At 44.9% G+C, this 26,335-nt stretch overlaps 1 protein-coding gene across 1 annotated transcript in view; it reads right to left on the reverse strand.

The window, feature by feature from the left end:
* LOC124712096 (calcium release-activated calcium channel protein 1-like) overlaps positions 1-26,335 on the reverse strand; it is a 132,695-nt gene that overhangs the window by 91,678 nt on the left and 14,682 nt on the right. Inside the window, exon 2 of the mRNA XM_047242393.1 lies at positions 7,878-8,034. Coding sequence (XP_047098349.1) covers positions 7,878-8,032 — 155 coding nt within the window. The 5' untranslated portion in view covers positions 8,033-8,034. The remainder of the gene's footprint in view (positions 1-7,877; positions 8,035-26,335) is intronic.

Below are 26,335 nucleotides of genomic sequence, written 5' to 3' on the forward strand. Positions count from 1 at the left end.
ACTCGCACCTACTGTAATATTCGTCACGCACTCAGAAGGCTGATATATATATATATAATACTAAAAAAGAATGGTAATCGTTACGTAGTGATGACTTCAGCCGCAAAGCGGAAGGAAGCTTACTCCGTTGACAGATTAATAGCGTACTAGATGACCTTCAAAACATCTAGTAACGTTAACACCCTCTCCGAATTGTGATTACTGTACTGTTGGAAATGGTATCCTGCATTTTGACTGGAGTGTGTAAAATGTGAACAACAAAGGGATAAAACACTACATGGAGAACTCCAATTTACTCTAAGCTTTTTAAGCTATGAAGCCTGTACGTGTGTTTACACATTCATTAGGATTTGTAACAGGATCTTTGATGATACTTTAAGATTGTTCTTATCACTTGACTCGTTCCTTAATTTACTAGTTTTAAGGATAATCTTAACTTTAAACGAGGCACGTTCACGCCATGTGTGTAACGTAACTAGAGTTTAATTTTGCCTCATGTTTCTGAGTTTACTACTTGGCTGTGTGGGCCGTTGCTAGGATAACGTGCTGTTACACTCCTTGAGTCTCTCTCCAGAAATTCTAACATTTTCTTTGTGAAGAATGCTAAACTAACCACAGAAAAATGTATTGTAGACAACATTGCAGTGAGTTGCGCGGGGGTAATTGTTGGACTTCAGACCAATGGCTTGTATTCGAAGAGATTAAAGTGTCTAAACTGAACGTTTTAGCCAAAAAATCTTCCCCGATAAGGCTGCAGCTGAATGCAGAGTACGTGGGAACGCTTTACTGTTCGCAGACGTAAAAAAAAGTCGCTCAATGAAAACACTTCTGAGAAGTGAGTTTATCTGACGGAATAAGTCTGTGGATTTATGGTCCCTAATCTCTGGCTACCCGGATAACGTTTCTCTTTTGTCTCTGTACAAGTGTCGTCCATTAAGCAACTGATAGTACCACGTGCCTGTTCCCAGGTGTTGTTTTCTGTTTACGAAATGTTCGGATATGATAACTGAACGGCTAAATCCTGTCAATGAACTTCTGACATCATTACACATACTAAATCATTTGTAACCGATTTTGACTAGAGATTGCACTGTTCTGTCACTTTTAAAGCGTATTTTAACACATTGCAGGTTTTTAATGTCAACAGACTTTAGTGTTAATTTCGTGCATCGTATTAGATGTTTTGGGAAAGTCTGCAACTGTGTCATTCATGATTTAAATAATGAACACTGCACCAGTTACTTATATTTCAATCAAGACATAAGTGTTATCGCTGAGTAATTGTAGGGGTATAGGAAGATTTGACTAGAATTTCCATTTGCTGTGATGAGTGGCAGCTCGATCTAAGAGTGAAACAACGTAAGAATGCAGATAAGTAGGAAAAACAATGCTGTATTGTTCGATTACTGTATTATTAGTGGTGTGCTGCTTGACACAGCCACGTCGTTTAAATGTATAGGCATGACGTTGCAAACGGACACGCTTTGTGGGGTAGCTGAACCGCCCACTTCGGTTTACTGAGAGAATTCTAGGAAAGTGCAGCTCATCTGTAAAGGAGACCGCATACACATCACTTGCGCGACTAATTGCGAGTACTGCTTCAGTACGAGGATCTGCTCCAGGTCGGATTGTTCCACTGGTTAAAAGTAAGAATAACAAGACTATTCCACAAGATGTCGGGATTGCAGCCGGATCTCATCGACTTCTTTCCACGATATTTCGGCTGACAACCTTACAGCCATCTTCAGGCGAGTGTTTGACAGTATCAGCCGAAATATCGTGGAAAGAAGTCGATGAGATCCGGCTGCAATCCCGACATCTTGTGGAATATTCGATACGCCGGGAAAACTTCAAGAGTCAATAACAAGACTATTAGGGTGTGACTCAGTTCGACGTGGAGGCTGTTAGAGATGCACCACAAGGTCTCAGCGGGGAAGCACGAGAAAGAGGTCAGTCACGTTTTCTAAAGAGGCCAGCCACGTTCTCTCCGAAGGCATTACCCCGCCGGTTACCTTAAGCCAATAAAAGAAACCACGGAAAACCCAGATCTGGATGACCGGAAGGCTGTTAGAACCGCCGTCCTCCCAGATGCGAGTGCAGTTTCTTTCTTTCTTCTTTCTTCTTACTATCGCGCCACATCACTCGCTTTCCTTGTTTTGGAAGATATTTGCGTTTGAACACCTTTTTCGCAGTAATAGCTGAATGAGTTAGGTACTCAGCTGATGAGTGGGGATGATGTTCAAAAATACAGAGGAAGTTTTTAATTTGATCCATTCTGTACAGCTACAGTAAAGTAACGGTATCTGAAAGCTTAACATAACAAAACTTACTGCTTGTGTTAAGTTAACGCAACGTCTTATTATCTATGAGCTTTTCAGAGAGGCGGTCCCGCACCTCCCAATAAATCTTCTTCCCGCCGATAAAGTTCGAGGACGGCGGGGCCGCTTTGCTTGCCCTAGCCCCTCTTCCTCCTGTAATAGTTTCCCCCAACACTGTGCACTTCGTTGTTACGATGCCCAGACCTGCTTTAAATATCGGCAAGACGACAAGAGCGAACACGCAAAATTACTTCTCTGTAGATACGTAGTTTCTGCGAAATGGATCGAAGACGATTGTCGAAATGTTGAGGATACCGAATTGATTGGAAAGGAGAACTGTGGACAGCAATATTTCTTTAGTTGGCCGCAAAACGAATACGCGACAGTGCCTTGCGCCGTGACAGGATGTAGAGTTAGCAATGCCGCCAATAGCGCGGGGTCATCTTACAGTGCCACGCGATAAAAGTGAAGAAGGGCAGAAGAAAAGGGCAAAAGGGAGGGAGAGGTAGCAAGAAGAGGAAGAAGAAGAAAGTATTAGACGGCACTAAAATGAAATAGAGGCGGTGGTGTATCAAAAGAAATCATAAGCCGATTCAGTTTAGCCGCGCGGGATTAGCCGAGCGGTCTCAGGTGCTACAGTCATGAACTGTGCGGCTGGTCCCGGCGGAGGTTAGAGTCTTCCCTCGGGCATGGGTGTGTGTGTGTCTGTCCTTAGGATAATTTAGGTTAAGTAGTGTGCAACTAGGAACTAATGACCTTAGCAGTTAAGTCCCATAAGATTTCACACACATTTGAACATTTTTGATTCAGTTTAGACTACGATGAGCAACAGTTCCAGTGCTTATTTCTAGTTATCGGCTACTAGATGGAGCCACTGTCGTTATGCCAGGTGCACTAAGGAGGCGAAAGTGTAAAAGATATGTTTTATATTAGTTGTTTCATTTCTAACGGCTTTACATTAACTGGCAATGAGCAGTGGAGGTGACATCCAGTTACTGTTCCAAGCAATGCGACGCTGTTGAACTGGTTGTTGTTGCATGTGTTGAATTTTATCGTACAAAAAGAAGTTACTCAAATGTTGCAATGTTTAATTGCGTTTTAAAAATGTGTGGTCTCAATAAAAGATACTGCCGTCAGCCCGCCCCGGATGGGGAATTGAATTTCAATAAAGAAAAAAAAATAAAGAATAAAATAGAAGAAGAAACAAGCTAATTAGCGATATGAAACTGACTGATGACAGGATCAGGCATAAAAACGATGTCTGTTCTGGGCGCTCGTCGCCTCAGTTGTGCCACTGGTTGCTTGGTGTGAAATGTCGCAAATCTCTGTGTGACAATGCAGGCATCTGACAGTTGTGACAGAAAACATGCCTCATCAAATACAGTGTGAGCAACAGGGAACTGGCCTGAAAATATGTCATGCACCTTAAAACACGCAACCGAGCCTACATCACCTGCAGCCGAGATGGATGAGGTAAGTTGGGTTGCCTACCTTAAAGTGCACAGATTTTCTTGGCCGTTTTACACTGCCTCAAAATAAAGTGAATCACCCAGGATTCATGGTCGGACGCCAATGTAACATTGTACATGTACACATGTAAATGATTAGAGTTGCAATTCTTTGTGACAGATAGAACAGCCGCCCCAGTGCATTAGTCCTGGTATGGTATACAAGAGCGTGCAGCGTTAGATGTTCAGTGATCACATGGATATGCCTCGTACTCATGTGAGGCAGCATTATCACCTAACACAGTTTGGAGGGCGCTTTATTGTAGGCTGCATTTGAACAGCTGATCAAATCGTGCAATATCCAGATTGGTGTGGCATTCGGACAAGAGCGTGCAGCGTTAGATGTTCAGTGATCACATGGATATGCCTCGTACTCATGTGAGGCAGCATTATTATCACCTAACACAGTTTGGAGGGCGCTTTATTGTAGGCTGCATTTGAACAGCTGATCAAATCGTGCAATATCCAGATTGGTGTGGCATTCGGATGTGACAGTGGCCCAATGTTGGACTGCATGGCGTGTGAGGGCAGGCATACTCGCGGTGGTGGTCGACTGCAAGGGGGATCGCCGTGTTGTGCACCAAACTCCTGGTGACCCATTCCCATCTGTGCCTACCCTCTGAGACCAAGTTGTGGACTCCCTGCAACATCCCACAGCACTAGTTTGGACACTAGTGGCAGCGGATTACAGTATTACCGACCCATGCTTAGGCTGATGGTAACACCACAACACGTACGGCTGTGTTTGGGGTGGTGCCCTGGCTCGGGAGCATGGACTGCTGATGTGTGGCGTCGTATTGTGTTCAGTGATGAATCATGGTTCAGTCCTACCCGGATGACCATCGACTGGGACTACGTCTGCCATTCATTCTTCGTATGCTTTAGAGTGGCACAACGGTGTTACTCTCGGCGCCATTGTGTGGGGAGCCATTGAATATGACTTCGGGTCACGAGTGGAAGTGATCGAGGGAACTTGGAAGGTACGGCAGCACGTATATGGAGATCCTGCATCCTCACAAGTTACATGGCATGCCACACTATCGTGATGCCATGTCTCAACAGGGAAACGCTCGTCCACGCATGAGACACGTGCTTTTGAGCTTTCTGCTTGACACTGAGGTAATCCAGTAGCTAGCAAGATCGCAAGATCTGCCCACGACATAACGTGTGGGACGACCTCGGACGTCAGCTCTGTCTCACTGCCAGTATTCAGGACATGAAGGAATAAGTACAAGAGGTGTGGGCCAGCGTGCCTCTGGAAAGGGTACAGCGACTTTGTGAGACAATTCCCAATCCAATCCGTACAAAGACCGATACAAGACGGGTTGCAACGTCATACTGCTAAGAGAGCTCATACTGATAAGTTCTTTGTAAATTTGACTCGATTTTGTATTCACTGAAATAACAAAAATTATCCTGTCAACTCTTGAAGTTTCATTTCGTATGCATCTCCTCTTCTGATTGTTTCACATCTGTTGTCCGGCAGTGTACACTGAGGTGACAAAAGTCATGGGTTAGCGATATCAAAATATACATACGGTGGTAGTATCGTGTACACAAGGTATAAAAGGGCGGCGCATTGGCCGGATCTGTCATTTATACTCAGACGATTTATGTGGAAAGGTTTCCGACACGATTATGGCCGCACGACGGGATGCAACACTTTGGACGCGGAATGGTAGTGGGACATTCCATTTTCGAAAACGCTAGGTAATTCAGTACTCAGATCCACAGTGTCAGAGCAGAGTAAACCAAATTGCAGGCGCTACATTACCTCCAGTCAGGGCTTCTACTTAACGACCGAGAGGAGCGCCTTTTCATAGAGTTGTCAGTGCTAACAGACAAGCAGCACTGCGTGAAATGAAGCAGAAATCAATGTGGAGCTTACAACGAACGTACCCGCTGGGACAGCGTGGCGAAATTTGGTGTTAATGTGCTGTGGCAGTAGAAGACAGACGCGAGTGCCTTTGCTAACAGCACGACGATGTCTGGAGCGCCTCGCCTATGCTGGTGATCCCACCGATTGGACCCAGACGGACTGGAAAACCGTAGCCTGGTTAGACGACTACCGATTTCAGTTCATAAGAGCCGATTGTAGAGTCCGAGTATTGCGCACATCTCAAGAAGCCAAGTTCCCAACAAGGCAATGTGCAAACTGGTGGTGGCTACATATCTGTGTGGGCTGTGTTTGCATGGAACTTGTTGACTGCAAATGCTTATGTTCGGCTACTTGGTGACCATTTGGAGCCATTCATGGTGGCCTTCTTGTTGCCAAACAACGATGGAATTTTTATGAATGTCAATGCACCAGGCCACAGTTGTTCATGATTAATTTGAAGAATATTTTGGACAATTCCAGCGAATGATTTGGACACCCGCATCGCCTGAAGAATACCACCGAGTATGTATGGGATATAATTGAGAGGAGCCGGCCGGTGTGGCCGTGCGGTTAAAGGCGCTTCAGTCTGGAACCGCGTGACCGCTACGGTCGCAGGTTCGAATCCTGCCTCTGGCATGGATGTGTGTGATGTCCTCAGGTTAGTTAGGTTTAATTAGTTCTAAGTTCTAGGCGACTGATGACCTCAGAAGTTAAGTCGCATAGTGCTCAGAGCCATTTGAACCATTTTTTATAATTGAGAGGTCAGTTCGTGCACAAATTCTTGCAGCGACAGCACTTTCGTAGTTATGGAGACAGCATGGTTCAAATGGCTCTGAGCACTATGGGACTTAACATCTGAGGTCATCAGTCCCCTAGAACTTAGAACTACTTAAACCTAATAACCTAAGGACATCACACACATCCATGCCCGAGGCAGGATTCGAACCTGCGACCGTAGCGGTCGCGCGGTTCCAGACTGTAGCGCCTAGAACCGCTCGCCCACTCAGGCCGGCGCACTAGGGGTTTGCATGTCTTTAACTTCTTCCCTAAGTCATCTGAATTAAGGATGCCATGATTAGATTTAAACTTGCTTTTGATTTTGATCAGGTCCTTTAATACTCTGCCTAATCGAAACATACAAAAAAGACAGACAGCCATCTTTTTCTATTTCCATAGTGATTTGAATGTTGTTATGAATGGACCTGAGGTGACGCAGAACCTCTAGTTTCCATTAATTTATGGCTACAGAAACATCTTTTTATGACTTCAATATTGAAGAGCCGATGGAAATATACATGGCAGAAAATCTAATGAGCCGGCCGGTGTGGCCGAGCGGTTCTAGGCGCTTCAGTCTAGGACCGCGCGACCGCTACGGTCGCAGGTTCGAATCCTGCCTCGGACGTGGATGTGTGTGATGTCCTTAGGTTAGTTAGCTTTAAGTAGTTCTAAGTTCTAGGCGACTGATGACCTCAGCAGTTAAGTCCCATAGTGCTCAGAGTCATTTGAACCATTTGAAAATCTGATGAACAGTGATACCAGGTGCTACTTGGATAATGCATGTCATCCCATAATTTCCACTATTTGTTCCAAATGACAGGGTGAGCCGATGGCCACGGCGAGCAGCAACCATGAGGACAGTTGGGTTCTGCATTTCCGTCAGCGAGGGCGCTGCTTCCTGTGTACTGCGGTCCCTCTGTCTTAGTTCAAATGGCTCTGAGCACTATGGGACTCAACATCTTAGGTCATAAGTCCCCTAGAACTTAGAACTACTTAAACCTAACTAACCTAAGGACATCACACACATCCATGCCCGAGGCAGGATTCGAACCTGCGACCGTAGCAGTCCCGCGGTTCCGGACTGCAGCGCCAGAACCGCACGGCCACCGCGGCCGGCCCTCTGTCTTAGTCCATGCACAGAATACACACAGCGCGCTGATGAGTTACTGGAGGGGGGAAGTCTTCTTCAGGATTTGATGAGTCACATGAAGATGGCTGGCAGGTGCCTAGTTGAGAGCTCGTGACGTGTGGTGCAGAACGAACGGCTGCAATGCCGAAACGTCGCCAGAAAAATTTTAATATTCACACGAATCTGACTGACCGCTATAGCTGATTTCGTAAATGAAAAGGATAATGTGAATTTCTCCCTCTCTACTGGCCAGTAGCTAGACTTACCTGTGGTTGTCAGCGGCTCCCCTGGCATTTCGGGTGGTGGCATTGAAGAGACGCCCGTCGTCTGGGTCGGCGTCCGCCTCTGGCGGGGGCGTGGCACGGTCACTGCATGCGGGGGTGGCTGCCTCCTCTGGCGGAGATTCTCGGGGTGAGGGCATCTCTGGAACAGCAGCCAGTGGCAGTAGTTAGGCCACTTCAAAGGCAAAAGGGAAGCTCAAAATAAAGAATCAGGTAACAACGACTCCCCATCTCCACACCCGATTTAGCTGTGTATCTCACAAATAGAGTGTACGGGCGAACACCAATTTCCTGTTTGAATGGCCTAACTTGGCTCTAAGAACTCCAGACATTTATTTTTCATTGCTGGCACACATACAAGAATTTTATCTAGAAACTAAAGCAGGTCGTAACTTTTCATTGAATGATTGTATCACATGTGTATATATGTATGTATGTCGGATATTTTCCCAAACCCATGTACCTATTTCTACCAAATTTGGCACACAAACAGCAAACTTCACGAGTTACAGTATTGTTAGTGCAGAGACATGCGCAAAAAAGTGTTTTTTTGTCCCTCCTGTAGAACTGGCCTGCCTTATCGATCTGATTTCCAGGGCAGCCTGAAGTCAGGGGCAAGGAACGATTTTCCAGCCCCCGATATCTAGGCTGCCCTGCACGAGAGGCATGTTGTGTTGGATGAGGAGGGAGATTAGTGTTTAACATCCCGTGGACAATGAGGTCATTAGAGATGGAGCACAAGCTGGGATTAGGGAAGGATGGAGAAGGAAAGGGTACGTGCCCTTTAGAAAGAACCGTCCTGGCATTTACCTCAAGCAGTTTAGGGAAATCGCTGAAAGCCTAAATCAGGACGGCCGGACGTGGGTTTGAAGTATCATTCTCCTGAATGCGAGTCCAGTGTGCTAACCACTGTGCTACCCTGCTCGGTACGCTGTGTTGCAGTAGTATCGTCTGCACAACTGGGTGATGGTTGAGATGGATAGAAGAGGGTGTGAACACAGAGAGGGGACAGGAGGAGATGGATAGAGAGGTATGAGCAGAGAGAGGGTTGGCAGGAGGGGATGGTTAGAAATGGCAGAGGAGATGTACAGAGAGAGGGGGAAGGAGGGAATGGTTGGAGAGAGGAGACATATGTTGAGGGGGGGATGCAGGGGATAGGGAATGGACAGAGCAGGGAGGAAGGCAGAGACAGAGGGGAGGAGGTAATGGATAGGATGAGGGGGAGGAGATAATATACAAAGAGAGCGTTAGGAGGAGATTGACAGACAAGGAGAAAGGGGAAGAGGAGATGAACAGTGGTGGAGGATGAGGTGGAGAGAGAGAGGGAGGTGGTGGAGTAGGCAGTGGACAGAGAAAGAAGGGCATGATGGGATGGACAGAGAGAGGGGGAGAAGGGGATGGACAGAGAGAGGGGAAGAAGGAGACGGGCAGAGATGAGGAGGAGGAGGAGGAGGAGGAGGAGGAGGAGGAGGAGGAGGAGGAGGAGAAGAAGAAGGGGAAAGAGAGATGGGGGGGGGGGAGTGTAGGAAGAGATGGACAGAGAGTGTGTAGAGGCAAAGACGGGTAGAGGGAGGGGGGTGGATAGAGAGAGGGGGCTATGAAGAAATCTATTTATTTATTTATTTATTTATTTAGCGTATTGCAATGCACATCATTTTATACTTCATACAGATGTTTAAACAAATACATAAAAACACAATAACATATGCTGTATAAGAAGTATAAAACATACAGATAGATGGCAATACAATTAAATACGAAGAGATGAACAGACAGAAGGCGGAGGAGAGGGAGGTGTAGGAGGCTTGTAGAGGATGGAGATCCGCAGTCGGCAGGTGGAAAAGAAAGTGAGTGTGGGAACGCAGGTGGAAGAAAGAGAGGCTATGAAGTGGGAAGCTGAGAGCGTGAGAGGAAGCAAGTGCAAGATGAAATACATATGTACCCTGGCAAAAAATGTCTGTTTATCCAGACATGCAACAAAATATCTTTAAACATCACAAAAAGTAACGGGTAGTGTAGTAATAAGTATCAGTTTATGTTCAGCACAAATTAACCAGACACAGGAAAACATCAAACAATAAGCATATTGCAACTGACTAAAGTCATTTTCGAATACGAGCGCTACGTCAGCCCTCATTGATAGTTGCAGCAGCAAGCTGTAGAATGTGTGTGAGTTGCGCAATAGAACTTACGTAGACTCCTTACCCTGCAGAGGTTTTCAGGCACCTTGTGGTGGTCCGGCTGCAGGGGATACTGAAGGGGGCTCAGTCTCCCTTGGACAGATCACCCTGGGCGAACGCACCTATGCGGAGTGTAGTTGCCATTCTCAAGACGACGCTTTTAATTCATTCTCGAACGTAATGATTCTTATACACTGTGGCACTGTTTTACAATTATCTACTTAATTCGTATACCTGTACCGAATGTACTCGCCACATTGAAGATGAAGTTTTCGCTCAGCTCCGGACGAAAGGGTTTTGCCACCCTCTGACGTATGCTTTTCTGTTTGCTACTTTCTCGCATAGCGCGATACCCTTTTTCTGAATTTCCATCACTGTCCCTGATATAAAAACAATAAATGAAATGTTTGAGGTGAACAACATCTCGGCGTACTAAGCGTGGTAGGAGATGCACGGAAACTACTCTTCGTATGCGATGTGTATGCAAAATAATTTTCATAAAACTGGACATAGATATCGAAATAGAAAGAAACTTGTTTGTATGGCTTTCAGCTCCAGCAGGTCATTAATGTACCGTTGGCGGTTATTGTGGAATTAAAGTGGTCGGCGATATTTGTCGACCACAGATAACGTGCTGTTGGCGGCTTATGCAAGAGTGACATGTAATTTATCTGACGCGCGATTGTGTCACCGCCGAAGACCTTCTGCCACGTTCTGCTGGGTGAAGCACTCAGCGTCGTTAATATTTAATCCTCCAGCGGTTCGTCTGGTCTTATTCCAGATAAGCGCTATGATCAAACCTCACGGCTTCACTTAAAGAATTTTCGGTTTAACAGGTTAAGTCAGGAGAGTTGGACCTATTTTTTTCTTCAGCATAAAATTAGGGTGTTTTTTTTTAACTTTTTTTACCTCTGGCGGTTTATCTGCATAGAATTTCATACAAACTTAAGTACAATATATTACTGAGACACTCCCACTTAATACACAGCAGATATGATAAAGTGAAAATATACATGAGTGGTGCACCTCAACCACAGGTATGGGTGACATAGACCAGTGTACAGAGAGAGAAAGGCCATATAAAAATGACTATACATGAAGAAAAGATTAAATTAAAATTACACATTTTTATTTGGAATACGTTGTAGTGAATGCAGAATTTTACCATAAAATATTTTACTCCAAAACAATAGGTACAATTTACTAGATACAGTTGCTGCCTTCCTCTTAAAATTCATGGTTTTATCAATATAAGGAATAGGTGACATTTCTTCCAAAAGTTTTGTCTGTGTTGGTTTAGGAGTGGTTAGTTTTGAAGTGGAAATCTTGGACGTTTTTGATTTACAAGGACTCAAGTGCAAAATCGAGTCAGTGAAGAAATTTGACTTATACAGCTAACTATTTACTTTTGATGTGTTTTCGATCACTAGGCGTTTTGACGAGCTTTGAAGCTGTTGGTTAGCCTGTGTGTGAGTTTATGCTCTTCCATTTGTTGGCAAAGACGTATCTTCCGACAAATAAGCATAATCTGGAACTGCGGCCGTATTCAGTGTGTCATGCCTTGAAGCTAAATTTAATTGCGCTCCGTCACACCCACATTAAGACACGTGGTCCATATCTGTCAACTAACACTGGTCCATGTCTCCCGACTGTCAGGGAGAGATGGACCACCCCGACTTCTGTCCGCAGGTAGCGATTTCGAGGAGTGTGGGCACTCAACGGGTAGCGACATCGACAGCCATAGTAGATCAGCTTCATGCCTACATATTTGTCAACCTTGCGGTGATAAAACTGCGTCTATATTGTGCAAACTAAGCCTTAATGATATAATTATGTAACTACACGATAAAATTTTTCCGTTTACCAGAACAGAGAATGTGATTTTTTTCTGCAGTATTAGTACTAAAATACCAGCAACGCTTTTGCACCACGCTTGCTCACAGAAGACCTTCCTCACAAGTAGCACGAGCTGCTCTCCAGCGCCGCATTCCTGAAATACGCCACCGGTCAATCTCACCCAGTGGGTCGGCCGCTGTGGCCGAGCGGTTCTAGGCGCTTCAGTCCGGAACCACGCGGCTGCTACGGTCGCAGGTTCGAATCATGCCTCGGGCATGGATGTGTGTGATGTCCTTAGACTAGTTAGGTTTAAGTAGTTCTAAGTCTTGGGGACTGATGAGCTCAGATGTTAAGTCCTATAGTGCTTAGAGCTGTTTTCTTTTTTTTTAGCTGTAAGAGCGTCGGCTTTCGTGTTTGGCGACCATTTCAATAAAATAGTTCCGTATATGTGACCGCGTCATATGTGATGAACCTTCCGATGTTTCGGTCGCTACTGCAGGCAGCCTCCAGCAGGGTCAAGGACTGCCAGCATTAACAACCGGAACGTTGGTAGTTTTACTATGTACGACTTGAGGTTACACTCGGAAAAAAGAGAGAAAACAGCTACTGTTACCGGTAGCCACATTATATTCTTACTAACCCATAGTTGCTGACTGACCATCGCCTGTAACGCACTGCTAGTAAACTCGGAAAGTGTTCATCTAGGTTGGACTCGCTCCAATTGTATCGACTCTGTCGACGAAGAATCGATTTGTTTCCAGAATGAGATTTTCACTCTGCAGCGGAGTGTGCACTGATATGAGTGTTCACTTGCAGATTAAAACTGTGTGCCGGACCGAGACTCGAACTCAGGACCTTTGCCTTTCGCGCGCAAAGAGCAGTTGCCCGCTAAAGGCAAAGGTCCTGAGTTCGAGTCTCGGTCCAGCACACAGTTTTAATCTGCCAGGAAGTTTCAGTCGATTTGTTATGTATTTGGCAGATGGTAGCTTCTTTAGTAGGAGTCTTATGGAGATCTGACATGGCACTTTTCGGAAATATGCACACATTATATAGACAAAACGTATGAAATGAATATCAAATAAACAATTCTACCATGTTTTTACCGTAACTGTACGAAACTATACTCTCTCAATGGGCTGTAAGAATCTGATCCTTTTTTCATAAGGATTTTTTCTGAACCAGTTCTCCAGAAAACTAAGTAATCGTTAAACACATAAAAGCAAGTATTCATTAAACACCTACTCAAATTTTCAAGACACTTCATCAAAAGATTTTTTCCCTTTTATACTCTTCGTTTTGAAATGGATACGTGTCATGATACACAAAGTTGTATTCTTTATTCTTCCGAGACACGTCTTCAGACTTCCTTTCTCCTCTAATAATGGACAGTTTCCAAGGCGGGAATCGTTTGTTAATGGAGTCTACCGTCCGCCGTTTGTTTACTGGCTCTCATTGTCTGCCCAGGGAGTTTCCTTTGACGACTTGAGAAGCATAATGACGATGTTTAACGGTGCTATTGCTCAACGTTTCCGTGGCAGTTTGAATGAGTGCTTTTGGCATGTTTCTCAGGTACACACACACACACACACACACACACAGTAGCTCTGTCCAGTTCCAACGACGCGCATGTGTGTAATGATACCCGCTGACAGCTAGTCGAATGACGCGGCCTCCTCTATCAGACTGACAGAAAACAAACAGATTACTGAGACGGGTGAGAGCGGTATATGTATCGGTCTACGCTATCCTATACGTTTCTAACCTTGGCCGACTTCTTCAGATGCCCGAAAACAGACAGACGGCGCGGCGGTTAGCCGCCTATGTGGAACACAACGCCAACCACTGCCTGACTCGCCTCTTGCAATTATTCTGAACGATTCCCTCCCCCCCCCCCCCCTTTCCCTCCAAGTCTAGAGATTATTGTCACACGTGGGAAGAAGACTGCTAATGACAGGTCGTCACACGTCGGGGAAAGCGACTGTGACAATAACATTCATCACCACGGTCACGACTTCACGCCGGGCCTACCAAGACCTACGTTATACAGGTCGTTTCAAAAATAGATGGCATAATTTTCGGTTCGTGTTCCCTATATGTAGACGACAAAAATAGTTCATTACAACATGTGTCCCGCAAATGCTGGGTTTCCGAGTTAAGGCCTTCAAAACAGGGATAGTCACCGGAACTTTTTTCTTTCCGCAGGTGCTTGCCGTGACAGAAGGACAATTCGTTCCGAATGTTTGTGTATTAAGGTTTGAGTTGAAGGTTAGACAAATCATGATTAGTGAGAAGTGCGTTTCATGTGTGTTACGACGGACGGAAATGCTGGGCGGCGTTTGTACTAGGATAGACAATCACTGCAAAGATGACCAGACCGGAAGACATTTGAATGTGTCCATCGTCGTCTCTGCCCTCTAGGAAAGTTTGCGTACTCTGTCCTGAGAGGGATGCAACCAAGTTCTACAACTCCAGACGTCCAGACGTTAGCGTTGCAAGGGTCCCAAGACTATTGCGAGACACAGTTGTTTCCTTATCATTTGCGACGTGTACCCATTCTTTCGCCAGTATATTACCCTGCATGAGTTACGTTCTGCCTTGGTTCCTGCATCAACTCCAGACGTCCAGACGTTAGCGTTGCAAGGGTCCCAAGACTATTGCGAGACACAGTTGTTTCCTTATCATTTGCGACGTGTACCCATTCTTTCGCCAGTATATTACCCTGCATGAGTTACGTTCTGCCTTGGTTCCTGCATCAGTGTGCTATAGGTCCAAACTTTCCAGCTTTGGTATTTTTCACAGGTGAAAAATAGTTCACACGAGATGGCATTACCAATTTCCGCAATCAGCAAGCATGGGCATATGATAAACCGCATAAGACTGTGCTACTCCATCACCAAGCGCGCTTCTTCCTCGGCAGGCGGGCCAGCATCATTAGCAATGGTTACATGGATCCCATATACTTATCACTTTTGCTCCTGTTCATCTTATAACCTCTTTTCAAAACATTAGCCATTGCGCTCAAGTCCTTTGAAGTCTCTGACAGAATTAAAATCTCTTCAGCAAGCCTTAAAGTTCTCATTTATTTTTCCTGAACTTTAATTTCCTTTGCAGTCTTCTCATCACTACGCTTGTTCAGTACACAGATTGTATAACACCCGGGAAGCTATAATCCTGTCCCATTACTTTCTCAAATACTGCTTCCCTATCGTGTCTTTCGACTCTAACTGGCGATCGGTTTCTGTACAAGTTGTAGGTGACCTCTCGTTTTATACCTGCTAACTTCAGAATTTCAAAAAGTGTGCGTTGGTCAACAAGGTCAAACGGTTTCTCTAACTCTACGGATGCTATACAAGTAGGTTCGCCTTTTTTCATCTGTCGTACAAGATAAGTCAGTACTGCCTCGCCTTTTCTTATGTTTCTCCGGAACCTAAATTGATCTTCCACGAGGGACTTTCCGAAAGTAAGTCTCGTCATTGTTCCTGAAAGAGAAATTCGTACACCAGGTGACATAAACAAATGCGATATGAATCCAAACCCATTGCTGGTTCAACGACCGAAAGGGCGTCAGCGGAGGAGGAATGACGCATGCGCAGAGCGCCAAAGAAGAGAGAGTAACAGCAGACTGGTGTGCCGACATTATTCGAGTACACACGTCGCCAGTGGAAATGTGTGATGTTATCTGGTACGAATGGGCACGTGAGAGTAGTGTCTCTGTCATCCGTGGACGTATGGTGAACAGGTCATGTCCTGTCAAGTGGTTGGTCGCTGGTGTTCCACGTTCAGAGGATGTTCACCTGTTCCCTACACTGAAAGGCGTACTTTCACCACGTCGCTTCCAAACCAATGCTGATATGGAGCAGGCTGTGCGACAATCCCTTGCATAGTAGGGCGCCCTGTTTAACCAGATTGGTTTCTTCAAACTGTTTGCATGCTACGACAAATATCTCAATGTCGGTGGCGGCTATGTCGAAAAATAGTGCAAGGTGTATAGTTCATAACGCCATAATGTATTTGCAATAAAGTTACCATATGAAAAACAGTGACGACACTTACTTTCAGAACGTCCCTCTCACAAGTTTTTTCCGTTCCTCTGCAAATAATTGGTGTCAATATTTTATGACTTGATCTATTAAACTGATAGGTAATATTCACACCTGTCACCGACTGCCTTCACTGGAATAAGAATTACTACATTCTTCTTTAAGTCTGGGGGTTTTTCGCCTGTCTCATATCTTGCACCCCAGGTGGAACAGTTTTGTCATGCCTGGCTCTGCCGAGGACCTCATTAACCCTCAGGAGACATCGTACGCTACAGTGACCTTATTTCCACTTAGGTCTTTCGGTGCTCTGTCAAATTATTCGCACAGTGTCATAGCTGCCATTTCATCTTCGTCTTCTACTTCTTCGCTTTCTATAACATTATCTAGTTCGTTTCCCTTGTATAATCCTTCTGTATAGTCCTGCCATTTTTCAGCTTTCTCATTTTTGCTTGTTATCTGTCTCAAAATGTCTCTTTAATTTTCCTATAGCCTTGCGTTCTTCTACTACAATGCGTTTTTCCTCTGGTCATTCCTTATTTTTCCTTTGCACTTCATATCAATCTCAATTTTTAGATATCTGTAATTCCTTCTGCCATCTTCATTTCTTTTCGTCCATTGTATCAAATATCTCTTGTGTCATACAAAGATTTATTCTAAGGTTTGTCTTTTTACCCTCCTCATCGTCTGCTGACTGCACTATTTCCTCTCTTAAAGCAATCCGTTGGTCTTCTATTGTATTCTTTAGTAACAAACAGTTCTAAATATGTAAACGATGTGACATACTCGAGATGTTCATTACAAATGTAATCGGTTACTGTCGGATTCTTTGTCTTTGTTCTATTGTTATCTTGAATCTGCACAGCTATGTGTCCAACTGTGCTCCGGAACGATTAAGTCAAGTGATTTGTCTTCTGTTGGCAAATTAATACAGGGAGAATGATTTAGAAAACATTCTAAACAGCCCTCTTATATTGTTTGCATATCTTGCCGCTGTCTAGTGAATCAGCAGAATTTCAAAACGAAGTAAAAATGATTTAGAAAAGAACATAAAAAGTGTGAGGGCCCCTACATGAGTACTAACAGAATTTTTGTTACACTATTAATGATATAAATTTAGAGGTTGTCAATTCGACTAAGCATGTAGGAATTGCAGTTACCAACGACTTGAATGGGAACTGTCATATCGAGAATGTTCTACGGAATTGCAGTGTAACAGTGCTGATGCGGGAGGAAGCTGTGACTCCCTAGGCGTCCGTTTTTTTTTTTTTTTCTTCGGAGACATTAATGAGAATCATTACAGTGACCGACCTTGGGAAATAGTGATAAAAAAGAGGTAAAAAATTTGGTATGTGGTTCGCATTACCGGTTATTTAGTCATTTTTGTGCTACAAGCAGCGTATAATAACGTAGTAAAACGTTTGGTGTGTTGCTATCCCATTCCATTATTTTCGTAAGTGCATCCGAACGGGCCATTTCCCTGTTAATCTAACAAACTGCCAAACATTTTATTATTATCACTGAAAATTCTGTAGTGCTCAGAGGACGCGCAGTTCCTCCCTCCACCAATCTGATGATTATCTAACCTTAGGAAATACAGGAAAAAATTTAACTGTGGGATCCATATCATTAAAATGACAGGATGACATTTGCACTAAAACCACTATTTCTAAATTAAACAAATGACATAACAGAACCGGGAATGCCGAATCGGCATTTCAAAGTGCTCCCCCGAATAAAACGAAAGTGTTCTCAATAACTGTGGCGGACTGCCGCGTAGGAAAGTGACAGATGTGTCGTTGCAATTAGTAAGGTAGCTGGTTTGCACAGTTCCATTCTCACTGTAGTAGTGCTATAAATTCGACAAATATAGGCGTGCTTGGTTCTTCACCTAAGAGGCTGGAAAACATCGTTTACTTGTAACGGCCCTATTATCGCAAAGTTCTCAAACGACCTAGTGAACTGCTAACATCGTTTCGGAAGTTTGGTTGATGATAAGAGAGCATGCTCTTGGTTCATCACGAGCGATAATCCTAGTCTGCTGTGTTTCCGCCAGCTACTGTAGCGTGGCCAAAATAGAACTGGCCCTGCAAAATGTTCAGTAACCGCTAAAGAGACGATTAGAAAACTACCGGAGACGAATCTGACCGCCAGAACAAAACCACTCAAATATATGTCCGGCAAAATGACAACGCCACTGTTCCCTGTAAGTGGCAATTTGTAGATCGTCGAGTTTGAACATCACCGAAAGGACCTGCATCTTTATCCTCACAAATTTTCTAGCGTTCCGTGTGCCTAAGATTCTAGATCAACTCGGTCGCATTCTGTTCTGCCGGTGGTTACTGAATGAAGCAGTATCGACAATTTGCGTCCTCGCTTTTTAAGTTAATGTGATAAGCTCTCGGTTCAGACTGGTCGACTATGTGAACTCATAGGACACTCGCGATTATACTCCAGAACATCCTCATCAGTTCGCTGAAAGGCGTTACAGGACGTTAAGAAATAACACCCTGTGCAGCTTTTCCCCAGATGTGACAACAAATCATTCACAGAAAGAAAGATGAACCACTGCAGAATTCTCTGCTTCAGAACCGCTGAATACACTATGGGGAATACAGCTGGCAGTAAGTCACGTGCCGCGCTTATACCGTCTTGAAACGGAGGAGCGGTACAACTTGCAAAGGACTGTTTTGGAGATAATGTGCTTGCTACGCCCAATGCAGGCCTCTTGACACGCACTGACGCTGTACTTCCCAGAACATGCTCACACAGAGGTGATTATGACCAGAAAATACGCACGTTTTCCCCAAGAAAACATACACTATTGGCCAGCCGGCCGCGGTGGTCTCGCGGTTCTAGGCGCGCAGTCCGGAACCGCGCGACTGCTACGGTCGCAGGTTCGAATCCTGCCTCGGGCATGGATGTGTGTGATGTCCTTAGTTAGGTTTAAGTAGTTCTAAGTTCTAGGGGACTGATGACCACAGCTGTTAAGTCCCATAGTGCTCAGAGCCATTTGAACCATTTGAACTACTGGCCATTAAAATTGCTACACCACGAAGATGACGTGCTACAGACGCGAAATTTTACCGACAGCAAGAACATGCTGTGATATGCAAATGATTAGCTTTTCAGAGCATTCACATAAGGTTGGCGCCAGTGGCGACACCTACAACGTGCTGACATGAGGAAAGTTTCCAACCGATTTCTCATACACAAACAGCATTTGACCGGCGTTGCCTAATGAAGCGTTGTTGTGATGCCCCGTGTAAGGAGGAGAAATGCATACCATCACGTTTCCGACTCTGATAAAGGTCGGATTGTAGCCTATCGCGATTGCGGTTTATCGTATCGCGATATTGCTGCTCGCGTTGCTCGAGATCCGATGACTGTTAGCAGAATATGGAATCGGTGGGTTCAGGTGGGTAATACGGAACGCCAACGGCCTCGTATCACTAGCAGTCGAGATGACAGGCATCTTATCCGCATGGCAGTAACGGATCGTGCAGCCACGTCTCGATCCCTGAGTCAACACATGAGGACGTTTGCAAGACAACAATCATCTGCACGAGCAGTTCGACGCAGTTTGCAGCAGCATGGACTATCAGCTCGGAGACCACGGCTGCAGTTACCCTTGACGCTGCATCACAGATAGGAGCGCCTGCGATGATGTACTCAACGACGAACCTGGGTGCACGAATGGCTAAACGTCATTTTTTCTGATGAATCCAGGTTCTGTTTACAGCATCATGATGGTCGCATCCGTGTTTGGCGACATCGCGGTGAACGCACATTGGGAGCGTGTATTCGTCATCGCCATACTGGCGGATCACCCGGCGTGATGGTACGGGGTGCCATTGGTTACACGTCTCGGTCACCTCTTGTTCGAATTGACGGCACTTTGAACAGTGGATGTTACATTTCAGATGTGTTACGACCCGTGGCTCTACCCTTCATTCGATCACTGCGAAACCCTACATTTCAGCAGGATAATGCACGACCGCACGTTGCAGGTCCTGTACGGGTCTTTCTGGATACAGAAAATGTTCAACTGCTGTCTTGGCCACCAGATTCTCCAGATCTCTCACCAATTGAAATCGCCTGGTCAATGGTGGCCGGGCAACTGGCTCGTCACAATACGCTAGTCACTACTCTTGATGAATTGTGGTATCGTATTGAAGCTGCATGGGCAGCTGTACCTGTACACGCCATCCAAGCTCTGTTTCACTCAATGGCCAGGCGTATCAAGGCCGTTATTACGGCCAGAAGTGGTTGTTCTGGGTACTGAACTCTCAGGATCTACGCACCCAAACTGCGTGAAAATGTAATCACATGTCAGTTCTAGTATAACATATTTGAGCAATGAATACCCATTTATCATCTGCATTTCTTCTTGGTGTAGCAATTTTAGTGGCCAGTAGTGTACGTAACGTTTGAGCAATAGGTCCACAGACTGCATATCTCAAAATACGTCATGGAAATGACAATGCCAAGATTACAGAAGCACATAGTTAGTTTTAGTTGCTGGAAGCAGTTAACCATGGAATTCAGGAAAGGAACAGGGACGCTGTAGTTACGCAGTTCCTTCAAAGTACGTGACCACGTAGTAACTAATTTAAAGTAATATTTTAACACAACCCATATTTACATCGCCATGCAGATTCCTAACCCCATATAGATAATTCTGAAATTGTGTGCGTGTGAATTTTCAATAGCTAGGATAACACTTGAAGTTATGTATTGCATGTGCACCAAGTCTTTCAGTATAAATCTTAAAAGTATGTTTATAGCTACTAAGAAATTACAGCCAGAAATGGTCAAATCTATGTGTACGAGGTTCAAGGTTACGAACCTGTATGGAGATGGGTGAAATTATTTTATTCGTTTTAGTCCAACGTAAGGAACCAAGGACGTGGTCATCGACAGCGAGTGTTCATCAGAGACAAGGGTATCGTCAGGAGTGCCTCAGGGAAGTGCGACAGGACCACTTTTATTCTCTAGATACTCGCACATAGATGACCTGGGCAGCAATTTACGTGTGTTTGCTGACGACGCTGTGGCACACGTCCGCCTCTTTAGCTTAGTGGTAACGTGTTTACCTACCGTGCAACGGGCCCGGATTCGATTCCCGGTCGCGTTGGAGATTTTCTCCCCTCGTGGACTGGCTGTTGTGCTGTCCTCGTCATCAGTTTATCATCGTCTACACGCAAGTCGCCCAGTGTGGCGTTACCCGTAGTAAGATCTGAACCCGGCGGTCGTAACTTCCCCGCGTGGGGCCTCCTCGGACATCAATGCCGCACGGTCATTTTACTTTTTTTGACTTTGGTGTACGGGAAGGTGTCGTCGTTGAGTGACTTGCAGGAATATAAAAGATGACATAGACAAAGTTTCAAGTTGGTGTGATGAACGGCCGGCCGAGGTGTCCGAGCGGTTCTAGGCGTTACAGTCTGGAACCGCGCGACCGCTACGGTCGCAGGTTCGAATCCTGCCTCGGGCATGGATGTGTGTGATGTCCTTAGGTTGGTTAGGTTTAAGTAGTTCTAAGTTCTAGGGGACTGATGACCACTACAGTTGAGTCCCTAGAACGTAAGCTAATGCGGACGAGTAGGGGAGAACAGCCATGTAACGTTCGAGTGTTTGGCATCCCTACTGCGTCGGACTAAAGAAGGAAGACATCGAAGTAGTTCGGATGCGGGATACTAGATTCGCTACCAACGTGGAACATAAGAACCCATAGACAGTATTACGAAGGTGCTTCATAAACTCAAATGGAAATCCCTAGAGGGAAGACGATGCTCTTTCCGCAACGCACTATCGCGCAGATTTAGAGAATCGGCATTTGAGGCAGATTGCAGAATGATTCTATGCAGCCAACGTACATTTCGCGTAAGGACAATGAAGACAATTTGCGAGAAATTCGGGATCGTACGGCTTTTAGACAGTCGTTGTTCTCACGCTCTGTTTGCGAATGGGACAGGAGAGGAAATTACTGGTATTGGTACAAGTTACACTCTGCCTGGCACCGCACGTGGTTTGCGGAGTATGTATGTAGAAGTAGCCGTAGATGTAGTTAAAAACGTATTACATTAAAAATTTATTTTATCAAAGTAATTATTTTCTGCTGTTTCGTATTGTGTGTGAGAAATGATTCGATATATTTCATACATCTCACATTACAGTAGAGACATGTGGTAAATTTCATGTTTATTTGATTTCACCCGAGTGACCCAGTGTTTTGCTTCCTTCGAAGTATATTCTACGAAAAGACGGTGAAGATAAAAATCAGAGAGATTCGAGCTCAGACGGAGTCTTACCAGCAACCATTCTTCCGCGAACCATTCGCCGTTGGAACAGGAAAAAGGCGAAATGACAGTGGTACACAAGTACACTCCACCACGCACCAGGGAAGAAAGCGACTTAATATTGCTTCGTCATCCAGTTTCGAGCTATTTTTAAAATTTCAAGTCTCTAATATAACACTATTTGTTTATGGTTCATCTAAATATTCTATAATTTCTTCCTTTAAAATTTTCGCATATTGGTACTATAATTTATGTATCTGTAAAGTAAAGTGTGCTATACTGGAGGCTGAAGTTCTTTGCATTGCGTGTGAGTAATGTATGTAAAATACTATGTAAATTGTTTATTACTTTAAATAATTTTCTGATCACTTTTGTATTTAAAAATATTTGTGTGTATAAACTGTTCATGTTGATGTAAGCCGGCCGGGATGGCCGTGCGGTTCTAGGCGCTACAGTCTGGACCCGCGCGACCGGTACTGTCGCAGGTTCGAATCCTGCCTCGGGCATGGATGTGTGTGATGTCCTTAGGTTAGTTAGGTTTAAGTAGTTCTAAGTTCTAGGGGACTGAGGATCTCAGAAGTTAAGTCCCATAGTGCTCAGGGCCATTTTTGTTGATGTAAATTTGACAATTGTAAGAAATGGTCATGCTTAGGAACAATCTAAGAATAGGTGTTGTGTAAAAGCCAGTGTGCTTTTGTTAGAAACAATAGTGGCTCTAGGAAGTGGAAAAGGTGGCAAGGGCGAATTGGCGCGCTACCTAGAGCAAAGCGCAGGACGTAAGTCATACAGTCTCTAGGCAGCAGTGATTGAGGCAACACCCTTGTGGAGCAGCAGAATCTTTGCCTGCAAATTTGCACAAAAATGCCTCGGATGAAGACTGCAAACGGCTTACGGTATAGCTGCGAGTAAGAATTTTTAGCATATTGCAGCCCCGTCAGCAAATGTGATAGACTAATATTTTGAGGAATCAGCCTCAGTTGCACAAGTTTTCTGGCATTTACCAGGTTTCGGCTAAATTAATCTAGCCTTCTTCAGAAGCTATTATTTGAGGAATCAGCCTCAGTTGCACAAGTTTTCTGGTCTTTACCAGGTTTCGGCTAAATTAATCTAGCCTTCTTCAGAAGCCTTCTGAAGAAGACCAGATTAATTTAGCCGAAACCTGGTAAAGACCAGAAAACTTGTGCAACTGAGGCTGATTCCTCAAATAATAGCTGCGAGTTGTTGCACTACTGTATGTAAAATTGAACGATGCCAAGAAGAGAAATTGAGCCCATACAGCAAGGTACTTGTGGGTAGTGTAGCCTTCGTAATTGTTCGCCACACGGAAACCTACAGTCACCAGATAAGAATTTTTGGAGTTTACTTTTGTACGGCGTGAACCATTAATTTAAACTGTGTTATATTAGTGAATAATCATTCTTGAACTTTAAAGAAACTGGTTGACCCTGTTATTTCATCCTCATCATACATCTACACTCCTGGAAATTGAAATAAGAACACCGTGAATTCATTGTCCCAGGAAGGGGAAACTTTATTGACACATTCCTGGGATCAGATACATCACATGATCACACTGACAGAACCACAGGCACATAGACACAGGCAACAGAGCATGCACAATGTCGGAACTAGTACAGTGTATATCCACCTTTCGCAGCAATGCAGGCTGCTATTCTCCCATGGAGACGATCGTAGAGATGCTGGATGTAGTCCTGTGGAACGGCTTGCCATGCCATTTCCACCTAGCGCCTCAGTTGGACCAGCGTTCGTGCTGGACGTGCAGACCGCGTGAGACGACGCTTCATCCAGTCCCAAACATGCTCAATGGGGGACAGATCCGGAGATCTTGCTGGGCAGGGTAGTTGACTTACACCTTCTAGAGCACGTTGGGTGGCACGGGATACATGCGGACGTGCATTGTCCTGTTGGAACAGCAAGTTCCCTTGCCGGTCTAGGAATGGTAGAACGATGGGTTCGATGACGGTTTGGATGTACCGTGCACTATTCAGTGTCCCCTCGACGATCACCAGTGGTGTACGGCCAGTGTAGGAGATCGCCCCCCACACCATGATGCCGGGTGTTGGCCCTGTGTGCCTCGGTCGTATGCAGTCCTGATTGTGGCGCTCACCTGCACGGCGCCAAACACGCATACGACCATCATTGGCACCAAGGCAGAAGCGACTCTCATCGCTGAAGACGACACGTCTCCATTCGTCCCTCCATTCACGCCCGTCGCGACACCACTGGAGGCGGGCTGCACGATGTTGGGGCGTGAGCGGAAGACGGCCTAACGGTGTGCGGGACCGTAGCCCAGCTTCATGGAGACGGTTGCGAATGGTCCTCGCCGATACCCCAGGAGCAACAGTGTCCCTAATTTGCTGGGAAGTGGCGGTGCGGTCCCCTACGGCACTGCGTAGGATCCTACGGTCTTGGCGTGCATCCGTGCGTCGCTGCGGTCCGGTCCCAGGTCGACGGGCACGTGCACCTTCCGCCGACCACTGGCGACAACATCGATGTTCTGTGGAGACCTCACGCCCCACGTGTTGAGCAACTCGGCGGTACGTCCACCCGGCCTCCCGCATGCCCACTATACGCCCTCGCTCAAAGTCCGTCAACTGCACATACGGTTCACGTCCACGCTGTCGCGGCATGCTACCAGTGTTAAAGACTGCGATGGAGCTCCGTATGCCACGGCAAACTGGCTGACACTGACGGCGGCGGTGCACAAATGCTGCGCAGCTAGCGCCATTCGACGGCCAACACCGCGGTTCCTGGTGTGTCCGCTGTGCCGTGCGTGTGATCATTGCTTGTACAGCCCTCTCGCAGTGTCCGGAGCAAGTATGGTGGGTCTGACACACCGGTGTCAATGTGTTCTTTTTTCCATTTCCAGGAGTGTATATAGAGTTCCTTACTGGTGTTTGATTAATCCGTGTATCCTGTTTCACAGACTTATGAAATGCCAAAGAGGCACCATTTAATTTGTTTTTGTGTAAATAATGAGATATATGTGTGAGGTACTAAATCCTGTAGCAATGAACATTTTAGTTAGAGTAATAACACGTCCATGATTTAGTACATTACAGACAAATAAAGTCAAATTATTCTTGTTTTAAAAGTTTTCTTGACTATTGCAAAGTGTTATAGCAAAAGTTTGCTTACGTAAAATTCAGTCAGAGTGAAGAAAAGTTACTAGAATCTGTTAAATGGCTATACAGAGTGAGTTCAAAGAGTAATAGCTATTGCAAATAAATTCTAGTAAGAGAGAGGTTTTCTTGAAGTGAAATGCTCAGTATAAAAAGTGTGTGCTTTAGTATCTCAGTATTTTAGTATTGAAGTGTATTGGTTATGGAAAGTGCTTTTCTGAAGTTCCCCCTGGCCAAATTTTTAGCTTCCTTGAAGTTATGTGCTGGCCTTTTTCTCTTTTAATGGCGTAATGTATAAGGATGTAGTAGTCAAATAATTCCAGTGTCTGCACCAACATTGTTTAAGTGGAGTAATATTTATTTGAAGAAGCAACTAAAATAGTAGCAAGAAAGCAGGCAAAATTCATTCTTCTGCCTTTTCAATACTTCTCTGTTTCATTGCCTGGTAAGATCTGAGGAAAAGAATTCAATAGTCTGATTTACTTATCCATTAGACACACACACTGTGAAATCCTGTAAAAATGGTAACTCTATTGATTAGCTTTTCCTATTAACAGGACCATCCTCCCATAGTGTACTTTATTTAGAAACTAAACTAAATTTAGAAAGAGGGTTATACATGGCAACATAAAGACAGGATTTTCTGCTATTTAGGGAAAAACATACTAAATTACAGTAGTAGTGGTAGGGTTATACTAGATCATCGAAAGTTAGTTTAAAATCAATTGCAAAATGTGTACAGCACAGACATACAAGAGAACAAGTTATTAAATAGTAATAAAATGAGCTACGTATATACCAAATTTTGTTGAAATTGTTCTAGGCGACCCTGAATTACGCATTTATATCACCCCTCTTCACCCCCACCCTCAGCTGTAGATGCGCTAGGCGTTCTCATCGCTACACTAATTTTTTCCAGGTTATAAGTGATACGTCCCCCCACGAACC

This window comes from Schistocerca piceifrons, chromosome 8 (assembly GCF_021461385.2).
Source record: "Schistocerca piceifrons isolate TAMUIC-IGC-003096 chromosome 8, iqSchPice1.1, whole genome shotgun sequence".
NCBI classification, from domain to species: domain Eukaryota; kingdom Metazoa; phylum Arthropoda; class Insecta; order Orthoptera; family Acrididae; genus Schistocerca; species Schistocerca piceifrons.